Below are 14,861 nucleotides of genomic sequence, written 5' to 3' on the forward strand. Positions count from 1 at the left end.
ATGGTTTTCAGGCCTTCAATTAAAACACCTAGACTTCTTGCCAAGTCACTTACTCCCAGCTAGTGCAAACACAGTTACAAGCAAACCAAAATGCATAAAAACACCAAACAGTGGCATCTCTCCAAATGATCCGCTCCCTCTTCATCCTTGGAAGCATCTTCACGATAAGCAAATCCGTGGGGAAAAGTCAACTTAGCATGTGCTCCCTCTGTCAACTCTCCAAAGTAGATTTTATCCATTGCCCTGGCCATGTTCAAGAAACACTAAATTAAGAATATTTCTACTCTAAATACAGGAGGCATCAGGGCAGAAAACAAAAGATGAGCAATATCATATGAGCAGAATAAAAAGGAGTTTGGACCATAGCATGGTTAACAATAAAATATAGTGCTCTAACAAAAGCAAGAATGCAACACGTTGCCCTGTTCCCTTTCAAATATCAACACACTAAAATGGGCATGCTATGGTACAAATATACGCCAATATAGATACCAATAGAAACAGAGATGATTAAGATGGATTTTCAGAAGATATTTTGTGTAACTTAAATGGTTCAGAAAAAATATAGGGAGATGTCATATGCAGTAAGTGGATGAAGCTCATATCTAGAGAAATTTTTTGAATTAACTGGTAGATAAAAATCAGGTGCATTGGTACAACATAATAGGACTAATGGATGGCTTGAGGGTCAACATAGCCAAGATATTTATGAGCAGGCCAGAAAGTGGCATGTCCAAATTAACTACTGGACAAATAATGCATTTAGGTCTGTTCTAAAATGAGTTTGAAGCCACCTTTGTGAAATTCTGAAGATGCCAAACTACAGTCACCTCAAATCTGCTGATTAGAAGGTTATCCACCTTTGCGAAATTCTAAAGATGCCAAACTACAGTTGAAGGAAATATGCCCTAGAGGCAATAATAAAGTTATTATTTATTTCCTTATATCATGATAAATGTTTATTATTCATGCTATAATTGTATTAACCGGAAACATAATACATGTGTGAATACATAGACAAACAGAGTGTCACTAGTATGCCTCTACTTGACTAGCTCGTTAATCGAAGATGGTTATGTTTCCTAACCATAAACAAAAGAGTTGTTATTTGATTAACGGGATCACATCATTAGGAGAATGATGTGATTGACATGACCCATTCCATTAGCTTAGCACCCGATCGTTTAGTATGTTGCTATTGCTTTCTCCATGACTTATACATGTTCCTATGACTATGAGATTATGCAACTCCCGTTTGCCGGAGGAACACTTTGTGTGCTACCAAACATCACAACATAACTGGGTGATTATAAAGGTGCTCTACAGGTGTCTCCAAAGGTACATGTTGGGTTGGCGTATTTCGAGATTAGGATTTGTCACTTCGATTGTCGGAGAGGTATCTCTGGGCCCTCTCGGTAATGCACATCACTGAAGCCTTGCAAGCATGGCAACTAATGAGTTAGTTGCGGGATGATGTATTACGGAACGAGTAAAGAGACTTGCCGGTAACAAGATTGAACTAGGTATGGGATACCGACGATGGAATCTCGGGCAAGTAACATACCGGTGACAAAGGGAACAACGTATGTTGTTATGCGGTCTGACCGATAAAAGATCTTCGTAGAATATGTAGGAGCCAATATGAGCATCCAGGTTCCGCTATTGGTTATTGACCGGAGACGTGTCTCGGTCATGTCTACATTGTTCTCGAACCCGTAGGGTCCGCATGCTTAAGGTTACGATGATAGTTATATTATGAGTTTATACATTTTGATGTACCGAAGTTTGTTCGGAATCCCGGATGTGATCACGGACATGACGAGGAGTCTCGAAATGGTAGATACATAAAGATTGATATATTGGAAGCCTATGTTTGGATATCGGAAGTGTTCCGGGTGAAATCGGGATTTTACCGGAGTACCGGGAGGTTACCGGAACCCCCCGGGAGGTATATGGGCCTTAGTGGGCCTTAGTGGAAGAGAGGAGAGGTGGCCATAGATGGGCCGCGCGCCCCTCCCCCCCTTGGTCCGAATAGGACAAGGAGAGGGGGCCGGCCCCCCTTCCTCCTCTCTCTCCTCTTTTCCCCCCTCCGCGAATCCTATTCCAACTAGGAAAGGGGGGAGTCCTACTCCCGGAGGGAGTAGGACTCCTCCTGGCACGCCTCCTCTTGGCCGGCCAGCCCCCCCCTTTGAGCCTTTATATACGGAGGCAAGGGGCACCCCTAGAGACACAAGTTGATCCACGTGATCATATTCTTAGCCGTGTGCGGTGCCCCCTTCCACCATAGTCCTCGATAATATTGTAGCGGTGCTTAGGCGAAGCCCTGCGACGGTAGAATATCAAGATCATCACCACGCCGTCGTGCTGACGGAACTCTTCCCCGACACTTTGCTGGATCAGAGTCCGGGGATCGTCATCGAGCTGAACGTGTGCTAGAACTCGGAGGTGCCGTAGTTTCGGTGCTTGATCGGTCGGGCCGTGGAGATGTACGACTACATCAACTAAGTTAACGCTTCCATTGTCGATCTACAAGGGTACGTAGATCACACTCTCCCCTCTCATTGCTATGCATCACCATGATCTTGCGTGTGCGTAGGAATTTTTTTGAAATTACTACGTTCCCCTATAGTGGCATCCGAGCCTAGGTTTTATGTGTTGATGTTATATGCACGAGTAGAACACAAGTGAGTTGTGGGCGATATAAGTCATACTGCTTACCAGCATGTCATACTTTGGTTCGGCGGTATTGTTGGACGAAGTGGCCCGGACCGACATTACACGTACGCTTACGCGAGACCGGTTCTCCCGACGTGCTTTGCACAAAGGTGGCTAGCGGGTGACAGTTTCTCCAACTTTAGTTGAACCGAGTGTGGCTACGCCCGGTCCTTGCAAAGGTTAAAACAGCACCAACTTGACAAACTATCGTTGTGGTTTTGATGCATAGGTAAGATTGGTTCTTGCTTAAGCCCGTAGCAGCCACGTAAAACTTGCAACAACAAAGTAGAGGACGTCTAACTTGTTTTTGCAGAGCATGTTGTGATGTGATATGGTCAAGACATGATGCTAAATTTTATTGTATGAGATGATCATGTTTTGTAACCGAGTTATCGGCAACTGGCAGGAGCCATATGGTTGTCGCTTTATTGTATGCAATGCAATGGCGCTGTAATGCTTTACTTTATCACTAAGCGGTAGCGATAGTCGTGGAAGCATGAGATTGGCGAGACGACAACGATGCTACGATGGAGATCAAGGTGTCGTGCCGGTGACGATGGTGATCCCCGACGGTGCTTCGAGGATGGAGATCACAAGCACAAGATGATGATGGCCATATCATATCACTTATATTGATTGCATGTGATATTTATTTTTTATGCATCTTATCTTGCTTTGATTGACGGTAGCATTATAAGATGATCTCTCACTAATTATCAAGAAGTGTTCTCCCTGAGTATGCACCGTTGCGAAAGTTCTTCGTGCTGAGACACCACGTGATGATCGGGTGTGATAGGCTCTACGTTCAAATACAACGGGTGCAAAACAGTTGCACACGCGGAATACTCAGGTTATACTTGACGAGCCAAGCATATACAGATATGGCCTCGGAACACGGAGACCGAAAGGTCGAGCGTGAATGATATAGTAGATATGATCAACATAGTGATGTTCACCATTGAAACTACTCCATCTCACGTGATGATCGGACATGGTTTAGTTGATTTGGATCACGTGATCACTTAGAGGATTAGAGGGATGTCTATCTAAGTGGGAGTTCTTAAGTAATATGATTAATTTAACTTAAATTTATCATGAACTTAGTCCTAGTAGTATTTTGCAAATTATGTTGTAGATCAATAGCTCGCGTTGTTGCTTCCCTGTGTTTATTTTGATATGTTCCTAGAGAAAATTGTGTTGAAAGATGTTAGTAGCAATGATGCGGATTGGATCCATGATCTGAGGTTTATCCTCATTGCTTCACAGAAGAATTATGTCCTTGATGCACCGCTAGGTGACGGACCTATTGCAGGAGCAGATGCAGACGTTATGAACGTTTGGCTAGCTCAATATGATGACTACTTGATAGTTTAGTGCACCATGCTTAATGGCTTAGAATCGGGAATTCAAAGACGTTTTGAACGTCATGGACCATATGAGATGTTCCAGGAGTTGAAATTAATATTTCAACTAATACCCGAGTTGAGAGATATGAAGTCTCCAACAAGTTCTATAGCTAAAAGATGGAGGAGAATCGCTCAACTAGTGAGCATGTGCCCAGATTGTCTGAGTACTACAATCGCTTGAATCAAGTGGGAGTTAATCTTCCAGATAAGATAGTGATTGACAGAATTCTCTAGTCACCATCACCAAGTTAGTAGAACTTCGTGATGAACTATGATATGCAAGGGATAACGGAAACGATTCCCAAGCTCTTCGTAATGCGGAAATTGACGAAGGTAGAAATCGAGAAAAACATCAAGTGTTGATGGTAGACAAGACCACTAGTTTCAAGAAAAGGGCAGAGGGAAGAAGGGGAACTTCAAGAAGAACAGCAAGCAAGTTGCTACTCAAGTGAAGAAGCCCAAGTCTGGTCCTAAGCCTGAGACTAAGTGCTTCTGCTGCAAAGGGACTGGTCACTGGAAGCGGAACTACCCCAAGTGATTGGCGGATAAGAAGGATGGCAAAGTGAACATAAGTTTATTTGATATACATGTTATTGATGTGTACTTTACTAGTGTTTATAGCAACCCCTCGGTACTTGATACTAGTTCAGTTGCTAAGATTAGTAACTCGAAACGGGAGTTGCAGAATAAACAGAGACTAGTTATGGGTGAAGTGACGATGTGTGTTGGAAGTGGTTCCAAGATTGATATGATCATCATCGCACACTCCCTATACTTTCGGGATTAGTGTTGAACCTGAATAAGTGTTATTTGGTGTTTGCGTTGAGCATGAATATGATTTGATCATGTTTATTGTAATACGGTTATTCATTTAAGTAAGAGAATAAATTGTTGTTCTGTTTACATGAATAAAACCTTATATGGTTACACACCCAATGAAAATAGTTCGTTGGATCTCGATCGTAGTGATACACATAATCATAAATTTGAAACCAAAAGATGCAAAGTTAATAATGATAGTGCAACTTATTTGTAGCACTGCCGTTTAGGTCATATTGGTGTAAAGCGCATGAAGAAACTCCATGCTGATGGGATTTTGGAATCACTTGATTATGAATCACTTGATGCTTGCGAACCATGCCTCATGGGCAAGATGACTAAGACTCCGTTCTCCGGAGCGAGCAACTGACTTATTGGAAATAATACATACTGATGTATGCGGTCCGATGAGTGTTAAGGCTCACGGCAAGTATCGTTATTTTCTGAACTTCACAGATGATTTGAGCAGATATGGGTATATCTACTTGATGAAACATAAGTCTGAAACATTTGAAAAGTTCAAAGAATTTCAGAGTGAAGTGGAAAAACATCGTGACAAGAAAATAAAGTTTCTACGATCTGATCACGGAGACAAATATTTTAGTTACGAGTTTGGTCTTCAATTAAAACAATGTGGAATAGTTTCACAAACTCATGCCACATGGAACACCACAGCATAATGGTGTGTCCGAACGTCATAACCGTACTTTATTGGATATAGTGCAATCTATGATGTCTCTTACCGATCTACCACTATCGTTTTGGGGTTATGCATTAGAGACAGCTGCATTCACATTAAAAGGGCACCATCTAAATCTGTTGAGACGACACCGTATGAACTGTGGTTTGGCAAGAAACCAAAGTTGTCGTTTCTTAAAGTTTGGGGTTGCAATGCTTATGTGAAAAAGTTTCATCCTGATAAGCTCAAACCCAAATCGGAAAAGTGTGTCTTCATAGGATACCCAAAAAGTTACTGTTGGGTACACCTTCTATCACAGATCCAAAGGCAAGACATTCATTGCTAAGAATGGATCGTTTCTAGAGAAGGAGGTTCTCTCGAAAGAAGTGAGTGGGAGGAAAGTAGAACTTGATAAGGTAATTGTACCTTCTCCCTTATTGGAAAGTGGTTCATCACAGAAATCTGTTCCTGTGACTACTACACCAATTAGTGAGGAAGCTAATGATGATGATCATGTAACTTCAGATCAAGTTACTACCGAATCTCGTAGGTAAACCAGAGTGAGATCCGCACCAGAGTGGTACGGTAATCCTGTTCTGGAGGTCATGCTACTTGACCATGACGAACCTACGAACTATGAAGAAGCGATGGTGAGCCCAGATTCCGCAAAATGGCTTGAGGCCATGAAATCTGAGATGGGATCCATGTATGAGAACAAAGTATGGACTTTGGTTGACTTGCCCGATGATCGGCAAACCATTGATAATAAATGGATCTTCAAGAGGAAGATGGACACTGATAGTAGTGTTACTATCTACAAAGCTAGAATTGTCGCAAAAGTTTTCGACAAGTTCAAGGTGTTGACTACGATGAGAGTTTCTCACTCGTATCTATGCTTAAGTCTGTCCGAATCATGTTAGCAATTGCCGCATTTTATGAAATCTGGCAAATGGATAAACAAAACTGCATTCCATAATAGATTTATTAAAGAAGAGTTGTATATGATACAACCAGAAGGTTTTGTCAATCCTAAAGGTGCTAACAAAATATGCAAGCTCCAGCGATCCATCTATGGACTGGTGCAAGCATCTCGGAGTTGGAATATATGCTTTGATAAGTTGATCAAAGCATATAGTTTTATACAAACTTGCGATGAAGCCTGTATTTACAAGAAAGTGAGTGGGAGCACTACAACATTTCTGATAAGTATATGTGAATGACATATTGTTGATCGGAAATAATGTAGAATTATTCTGCAAAGCATAAAGGAGTGTTTGAAAGGAATTTTCCAAATAAAGACCTCGGTGAAGCTGCTGACATATTGAACATCAAGATCTATAGAGATAGATCAAGACGCTTGATAAGTTTTTTTTTCAATGAGTACATACCTTGACAAGATTTTGAAGTAGTTCAAAATAGAACAGTCAAAGAAAGAGTTCTTGTCTGTGTTACAAGGTGTGAAATTGAGTAAGACTCAAAACCCGACCACGACAGAAGATAGAAAGAGAATGAAAGTCATTCCCTATGCCTCAGCCATAGGTTCTATAAAGTATGCCATGCTATGTACCACATCTATTGTATACCCTACACTGATTTTGGCAAGGTAGTACAATAGTGATCTAGGAGTAGATCACTGGACAGCGGTCAAAATTATCCTTAGTGGAATAAGGATATGTTTCTCGATTATGGAGGTGACAAAAAGGTTCGTCGTAAAGGGTTACATCGATGCAAGTTTTGACACTAATCCAGATGACTCTAAGTCTCAATCTGGATACATATTGAAAGTGGGAGCAATTAGCTAGAGTAGCTCTGTGCAGAGCATTGTTGACATAGAAATTTGCAAAATACATACGGATCTGAATGTGGCAGACCCGTTGACTAAACTTCTCTCACAAGCAAAACATGATCACTTTTTGGGTCTTAATCACATAGTGATGTGAACTAGATTATTGAATCTAGTAAACCCTTTGGGTCTTAGTCACATGGAGATGTGAACCAATCACATAAAGATGTGAACTATTGATGTTAAATCACATGGCGATGTGATCTAGATTATTGACTCTAGTGCAAGTGGGAGACTGAAGGAAATATGCCCTAGAGGCAATAATAAAGTTATTATTTATTTCCTTATATCATGATAAATGTTCATGCTAGAATTGTATTAACCGGAAACATAATACATGTGTGAATACATAGACAAACAGAGTGTCACTAGTATGCCTCTACTTGACTAGCTCGTTAATCGAAGATGGTTATGTTTCCTAACCATAAACAAAAGAGTTGTTATTTGATTAACGGGATCACATCATTAGGAGAATGATGTGATTGACATGACCCATTCCATTAGCTTATCACCCGATCGTTTAGTATGTTGCTATTGCTTTCTTCATGACTTATACATGTTCCTATGACTATGAGATTATGCAACTCCCGTTTGCCAGAGGAACACTTTGTGTGCTACCAAACGTCACAACGTAACTGGGTGATTATAAAGGTGCTCTACAGGTGTCTCCAAAGGTACATGTTGGGTTGGCGTATTTCGAGATTAGGATTTGTCACTCCGATTATCGGAGAGGTATCTCTGGGCCCTCTCGGTAATGCACATCACTGAAGCCTTGCAAGCTTTGCAACTAATGAGTTAGTTGCGGGATGATGTATTACGGAACGAGTAAAGAGACTTGACGGTAACGAGATTGAACTAGGTATGGGATACTGACGATCGAATCTCGGGCAAGTAACATACCGGTGACAAAGGGAACAACGTATGTTGTTATGCGGTCTGGCCGATAAAAGATCTTCGTAGAATATGTAGGAGCCAATATGAGCATCCAGGTTCCGATATTGGTTATTGACCGGAGACGTGTCTCGGTCATGTCTACATTGTCCTCGAACCCGTAGGGTCCGCACGCTTAAGGTTACGATGACAGTTATATTATGAGTTTATACATTTTGATGTACCGAAGTTTGTTCGGAATCCCGGATGTGATCACGGACATGACGAGGAGTCTCGAAATGGTCGAGACATAAAGATTGATATATTGGAAGCCTATGTTTGGATATCGGAAGTGTTCCGGGTGAAATCGGGATTTTACCGGAGTACCGGGAGGTTACCGGAACCCCCCGGGAGGTATATGGGCCTTAGTGGGCCTTAGTGGAAGAGAGGAGAGGTGGCCATAGATGGGCTGCGCGCCCCTCCCCCCCTTGGTTCGAATAGGACAAGGAGAGGGGGCCGGCCCCCCTTCCTCCTCTCTCTCCTCTTTTCCCCCCTCCGCGAATCCTATTCCAACTAGGAAAGGGGAGGAGTCCTACTCCCGGAGGGAGTAGGACTCCTCCTGGAGCGCCTCCTCTTGGCCGGCCAGCCCCCCTCCCTTTGAGCCTTTATATACGGAGGCAAGGGGCACCCCTAGAGACACAAGTTGATCCACGTGATCATATTCTTAGCCGTGTGCGGTGCCCCCTTCCACCATAGTCCTCGATAATATTGTAGCGGTGCTTAGGTGAAGCCCTGCGACGGTAGAACATCAAGATCATCACCACGCCGTCGTGCTGACAGAACTCTTCCCCGACACTTTGCTGGATCGGAGTCCGGGGATCGTCATCGAGCTGAACGTGTGCTAGAACTTAGAGGTGTCGTAGTTTCGGTGCTTGATCGGTCGGGCCGTGGAGACGTACGACTACATCAACCAAGCTAACGCTTCCGTTGTCGATCTACAAGGGTACGTAGATCACACTCTGCCCTCTCGTTGCTATGCATCACCATGATCTTGCGTGTGCGTAGGAAATTTTTTGAAATTACTACGTTCCCCTACAACAGTCACCTCAAATCTGCTTGCACTTACTTTGGCAAGACCAAACTAAGACCGATCGAGGATCCATCTCTAGAAAAAGACAACATCCATCTAAGAAGTTTCAATTCAATCAAGGATCATAGAGTATTGCCAGTCAATTGTTTCTGATTAGTAAGCATTGAATCTTAAGAGGAATTTTCGTATGCCAGATCCATTCTATAATGAGATCCTACAACATCTATACATAAACAGAGAAAAATAAGAAGAAAATGCTACTGATACTTGGACTTAGTAGACTAGTGAATACTGAACCCCTACCAAGAAATCATGTCAGGTTCATCAGGAGAATTCCTGGAAGTAGAATGTTGCACAACCATAGCAATCAATTCGATGATCAAAGCTTTTCCTGCACCAACCATAGCCGATCAGTGCTCCGAAGCCATAACAAAAAGAGTAAATTGAACACTGCCTACTGGGCTGCACGAATACTGTAAATGCCATTGTCAGTCAGTGCATCTTGACCTTGTCAATAATAGGACTACTAGAAGTAATTAATCTGGAGAAGAATCGCCTTGTTAATTTGGAGTATTTAGCACCACCGCATAATGCCACAACTGCAGTTCATATCCTTTAAAGGATTACTACCGCTTCAAGTGTGATTCAGTCTAATCAGACTTGACAGTTCAAATTAAATCAGACTTTAGGGCTTCCCCTAACTTACAGTACTCAATGCATCAAAATTTTAGAGACAAATACAGTAATACACTAGTCAGACCAAAAAGATCAAAAATTCAGACTTGGGCACGAGGAGGAGGACCTGCAGACTTGCAGAGCACTTGGGCCCGAGGCCGATGAGTACTTGGGCACTTGTACATACCAAACACGATGTCCGCGCGTGAGTTGAAGCTTGGGTTCAAGACCGGCACAAGAGCACGACGAGGAGGAGGATCCGCGCGTGGACGCCCGCTTGGCCATGAACGCAAGACGCGGATCTCGCGCGTGAACGCGGGACGTAGCGGGTGGGTCGCGGTGGCCTGAGCTAGGGCTTCAGGCGCCGAGAGAGGCAACGGATGCTGGTGAGGTGGGGGGCGCCGGCGGTGGGGTTAGGGGAGCGTTGCGTGCGGCCGGTGCTCACCGGAACCGGCTGGCGTGGGTGGGGGCAGCGGCGAGGAGATCGTGGGAAGAGGAGCCGGGGTGGAGTGGACCAAGGAACAGGTGCCGGTGGAGTGGATCGTGGGGAGAGAGTTTTCTTTAGGATGGGAGAGATAGAGAGGGAGAGAGTGGTGGGGTGGGAGTGGATCGGGCCGGGGTGGATGGTGCAGTAGTGGATGCGCTTAGTAGTAGCGTGGGGGTCTTACCTGCGCTATAGCTACTTACTTAGTAGTAGCGCAGGTTTTATACCCCTCGCTACTACTATTGCCTGTCCCGGGGGCATGGTGGAAATCGCTTAGTAGCAACGTAGATTTATACCCCTCGCTACTACTATCAACTTAGTAGTAGCGCGGTTTTTATGCCCCTCGCTACTACTAATTAGCAATAGCGCATCTTTTTAGACCACACTACTGATAAACTTCTCTGTATAAGGTTTTTCCTAGTAGTGGTTATGCCAGTTGCAAGTGTACCCTCAACTCCAGCTGGCATCGTAGTTTTGTGTAGTTGTCCTAGTTGCATGTCCATCCTTGACTCACAACTAGGCCATAATTTTTTTGCATCCCATTTGCAAGCCCACCTCGAATCATAACTTCGTCCATGGTTTTATTGTTTTCCCAGTTGCAAGTACAGCCTCTGACTCGCAACTAGGCCTTTATTTTCATCCTAGTTGCGAGTCCACCCTCGAGTCACTACTGACATCGTATTTTGTGTAGCTGTCCTAGTTGTGAGAACATCCTTGACTCACAATTAGTCATTTTGTTTGTTTCATCAAAGTTGCAAGTCCACCGTTGACTCGCAATTGGGCATGCGCTCGTAGTTTTGTAGTTATCTCAGTTGCAAGTCCACCCTCGACTTGTAACTGGGCCCATAGTTCTGTTATTGTGCCTGTTGCAATTCCACCCTCCAACTCACAATTGGGCCGTTTGTTTTGCCAGTTGCAAGTGCACCCTCGACACGCAGCTGGCATCGTAGTTTTGTGTAGTTGTCCCAGCTGCAAGTGCATCGTCGACTCGCAACTAGGCCATAACTTGTTTTCTTCACAGTTGCAAGTCCACCCTCGACTCGCAACTTGGGCCATGGTTTTGTTGTTGTCCTAGTTGCAAGTCCAGCCTCTCACTCACAATTGGGTCGTTTGTTTTCATCCTAGTTGCATGTCCATTCTCGACTCACAACTGGCACATAGTTCTGTGTAGTTGTCCTAGTTGCAACTCCACCCTTGACTCACAAGTAGGCATGTTGTTGTTTCTTCCCAGTTGCAAGTCCATCCTTGACTTGCAACTGGGCTTGCGCTCGTAGTTTTGTAGCTATCTCAATTGCAAGTCCATCCTCGACTCGTAACTGGACCCATATTTTTGTTGTTGTCCCTATTGCAAGTCCACCCTCTGATTCGCAACCAGGCCATTTTTGTTTTGTCAGTTGCAAGTGCACCCGTGAATCACAGCTGGCAGCATAGTTTTGTGTAGCCATCTCAGTTTCAAGTCCATCCTCGACTTGCAACTAGACCATAGTTTGTTTTATGCCCAATTGTAGATCAACTCTCGACTTGTAACTTGGGTCATGGTTCCAAAAAAAAAAAGAATTTTGACCCTTTCACCGTGGTACAAATTGCAAACTGAAATTCAAAACCTTTGCATGTGGAGAGAGGTGAGAGTGATACTGCGTCCTAGAGAGCTTTTCTTGGACATGCATGGCGCACAGATTGCCGGTTGTAGTGGAATACGTTCTCCTATACTAAGTACTAGCTAGCTAAATTAATTGACAGCCACAAAGTTGAAACAAGAAGACTGGTCCAACACTTGTCGCCAAGAGGCATGCTTGTCTTCCCGAAAGCCATTCCAAGCCATGCATGCAGCGAGACGAGCCCTCGACCATCGAAAGAGATGGCAAACAACCAGTATATAACCCTACGCATTCTCGCCTTTCCTCCTCACTCCCGACAGGAAGAGAGACACATGCACCAGGAATCAATTAGCGCTCAGCGTCAACCATGCCCGGTCTGGCTCGCTTCATCCTCCTCCTGCTCCTCGTCCTCGCCGTCCCCGTCGCTCAGCCTACCCCCTACAGCGACAACCTCCAGGACGCGTGCAACAAGACGTTGTTCCCCAAAGTGTGCATCCAGGCGCTGACGGGCAACCCGGAGACCCGGACAGCGGACGCGCGCCGGCTGGCCGAGTTGTCCGTGAACTTCGCCAAACAGGCGGGCACCAAGGTGGCAGCGCTCGCTCACAACGAGCTCAACAGTGTCAAGGCGGAGGACGTCATGTTCAAGTGCCTCGACAGCTGCTCCGACGACATTGAAGAGGCGGTGGCGCACCTGAGCGGCCTCAGCGGCGAGGTCACCGACAGCAAGTTCCTCGAGGTCAAGTCATGGCTGTCCGCGACGCTGGGCGGCTCGTCCACCTGTGAGGAGAGCTGCAAGGACGCGCCCGCCAGTGATGCCAAGACGTTCTTCGTAGCCAAGAGCATCGAATTCGAGAAGCTGCTCCGCGTCACGCTCGACCTCATCACCGAGGCCTCCGGCTCCATGTCCGCGTCCGGCTCCATGTCCGGCGACGTCGCGGTGCCGCCCACGCCGTATGATGGCAGCGCTTCAGGTTCCTATGTTGCCAGCGCGCCGGGCTCCTACAGTGTCAGCGCATCCGAGTCGTCCGAGAGTGCCAGCGCACCCGAGTCGTCCGAGAGTGCCAGCGCATCCGAGTCGTCCGGGAGTGCCAGCGCACCCGAGTCGTCCGGGAGTGCCAGCGCGCCCAGCTCCGAAGCACCATCCGCTGATGCGTCGGCGCCGGCCTCGAACGCACCAGCCTCCGAGGCACCGTCAGCTGGCGCGCCAGGCCCCTCCTATGGCTCCAGCAGCGCACCGAGCTCCGAAGCACCATCCAGTGATGCGTTGGCGCCATCCAGTGATGCGTCGGCGCCATCGAACGCTCCAACCTCCGACGCACCATCAGCTGGCGCGCCAGGCCCCTCCTACGGCTCCAGCGCACCGAGCTCCGAAGCACCATCCACCGATGCGCCGACGCCCTCGAGCTCGAACGCACCAACCTCCGACGCACCCTCAGCTGGCTCGCCAGGCCCCTCCTATGGCTCCGCCAGCGGGCCATCTACCGATGCACCGTCGCCATCCCCATCGGACGCCGACGCGCCATCTTCCGGGTCTGCCGGCGCGCCATCATCAGGGTCGGCCGGCGCACCATCATCAGGGTCTGCCGGCGCACCATCGTACGGGTCTGCCGGCGCCCCGTCCCCGTCCGACGCCGGCGCTCCTGATGCCGACTCACCTGCATGAGCAACGCGCGCCCGGCCAGGTTGATGCTTTGGTGCCTAGGCTGAACTTTTTGTTATTATAGGGCTCCCGTTATCTCGTGTACGCGCGAGAAGATGTTGATGCATGCACTTGCGGTCTTTAGCATGTGTTTGGTTGAGGAACCAAGTAAAATATAGAATGTCATGGCCCCATTTCAGTGTAACGGGTCGACTTTGTTTGCTGTATTTTATTTATTTGTTCATCGTGGGTGCAATGCACCCGGTTGTAGCCATTACTTTCCTAGAATGGAATTTTGTTCCACCTCACTTGTTTGGTTGGAGAGTCTGAATGCAAGAAATTTGTTTGAGTTCACATCATGGTAACCTCTCATGTGTATAACGCAGATAGTATATGGCCAAAGTATGTCATTAGTATAGAACTATCAATGTAAGCACACAGATCAAGCATATACTTTGAATTGGTTGAGAAAGTCCACCGCATAATTCAGTAACAATCTCATCATATAAAGAAATATTTAACACCAAAAATAGTTTGACACTTGATTATTTCCCAAGTGCATAATCTCTGCTTGGGACCCCGGCGCCTTTGCACGGGGAGAAGGATGACGGGCCGCGAAGCAAACGTCTACAAAAGAAAAACAAAGCATGCAACATCCCGATGTCCAAGCACGCAGGGCATAGTTTGCTGGAGGATTTTGGTGAGCCACCGGACGTGAACAAAACAAGGGACGCTGAGCAAAAATATGAAATCATACGTGGGCATGTACAAAAAAGTGCTCTCATCACAAGTGATCTAGGTGTTGAGTACTTTGGCGGGCATCACAGCAAAGTCAAAGATAAACATTTCATGATGTTTTCCATACAATAAAATTAGCACATGATGCTTCTAGGTTTATACAGAAGATCCATTCAATATGGATGGTTTCTCTTCCACGAGCGGTGATCAATTTGGTTGCACACTTGCACTTGAGGCACGCCTAATTGCTTTGGGCCTGGCGCTCCGGTGTTTGACTCTGATGATGTCCCGTGATGTTGCAT

The 14,861-nt window shown here is 45.8% G+C and overlaps 1 protein-coding gene across 1 annotated transcript; it reads left to right on the top strand.

Annotated features, from left to right (window-relative positions):
- The first annotated feature begins 12,258 nt into the window (after positions 1–12,258).
- LOC125506172 (putative protein TPRXL) lies at positions 12,259–13,847 on the top strand. The gene has a single exon (XM_048671034.1). The coding sequence runs from the start codon at positions 12,547–12,549 to the stop codon at positions 13,843–13,845; it is 1,299 nt and encodes a 432-aa protein (XP_048526991.1). The 5' UTR covers positions 12,259–12,546; the 3' UTR covers positions 13,846–13,847.
- Positions 13,848–14,861: the final 1,014 nt, after the last annotated feature.

Source organism: Triticum urartu, chromosome 5 (genome assembly GCF_003073215.2).
Source record: "Triticum urartu cultivar G1812 chromosome 5, Tu2.1, whole genome shotgun sequence".
Taxonomy (NCBI): Eukaryota; Viridiplantae; Streptophyta; class Magnoliopsida; order Poales; family Poaceae; genus Triticum; species Triticum urartu.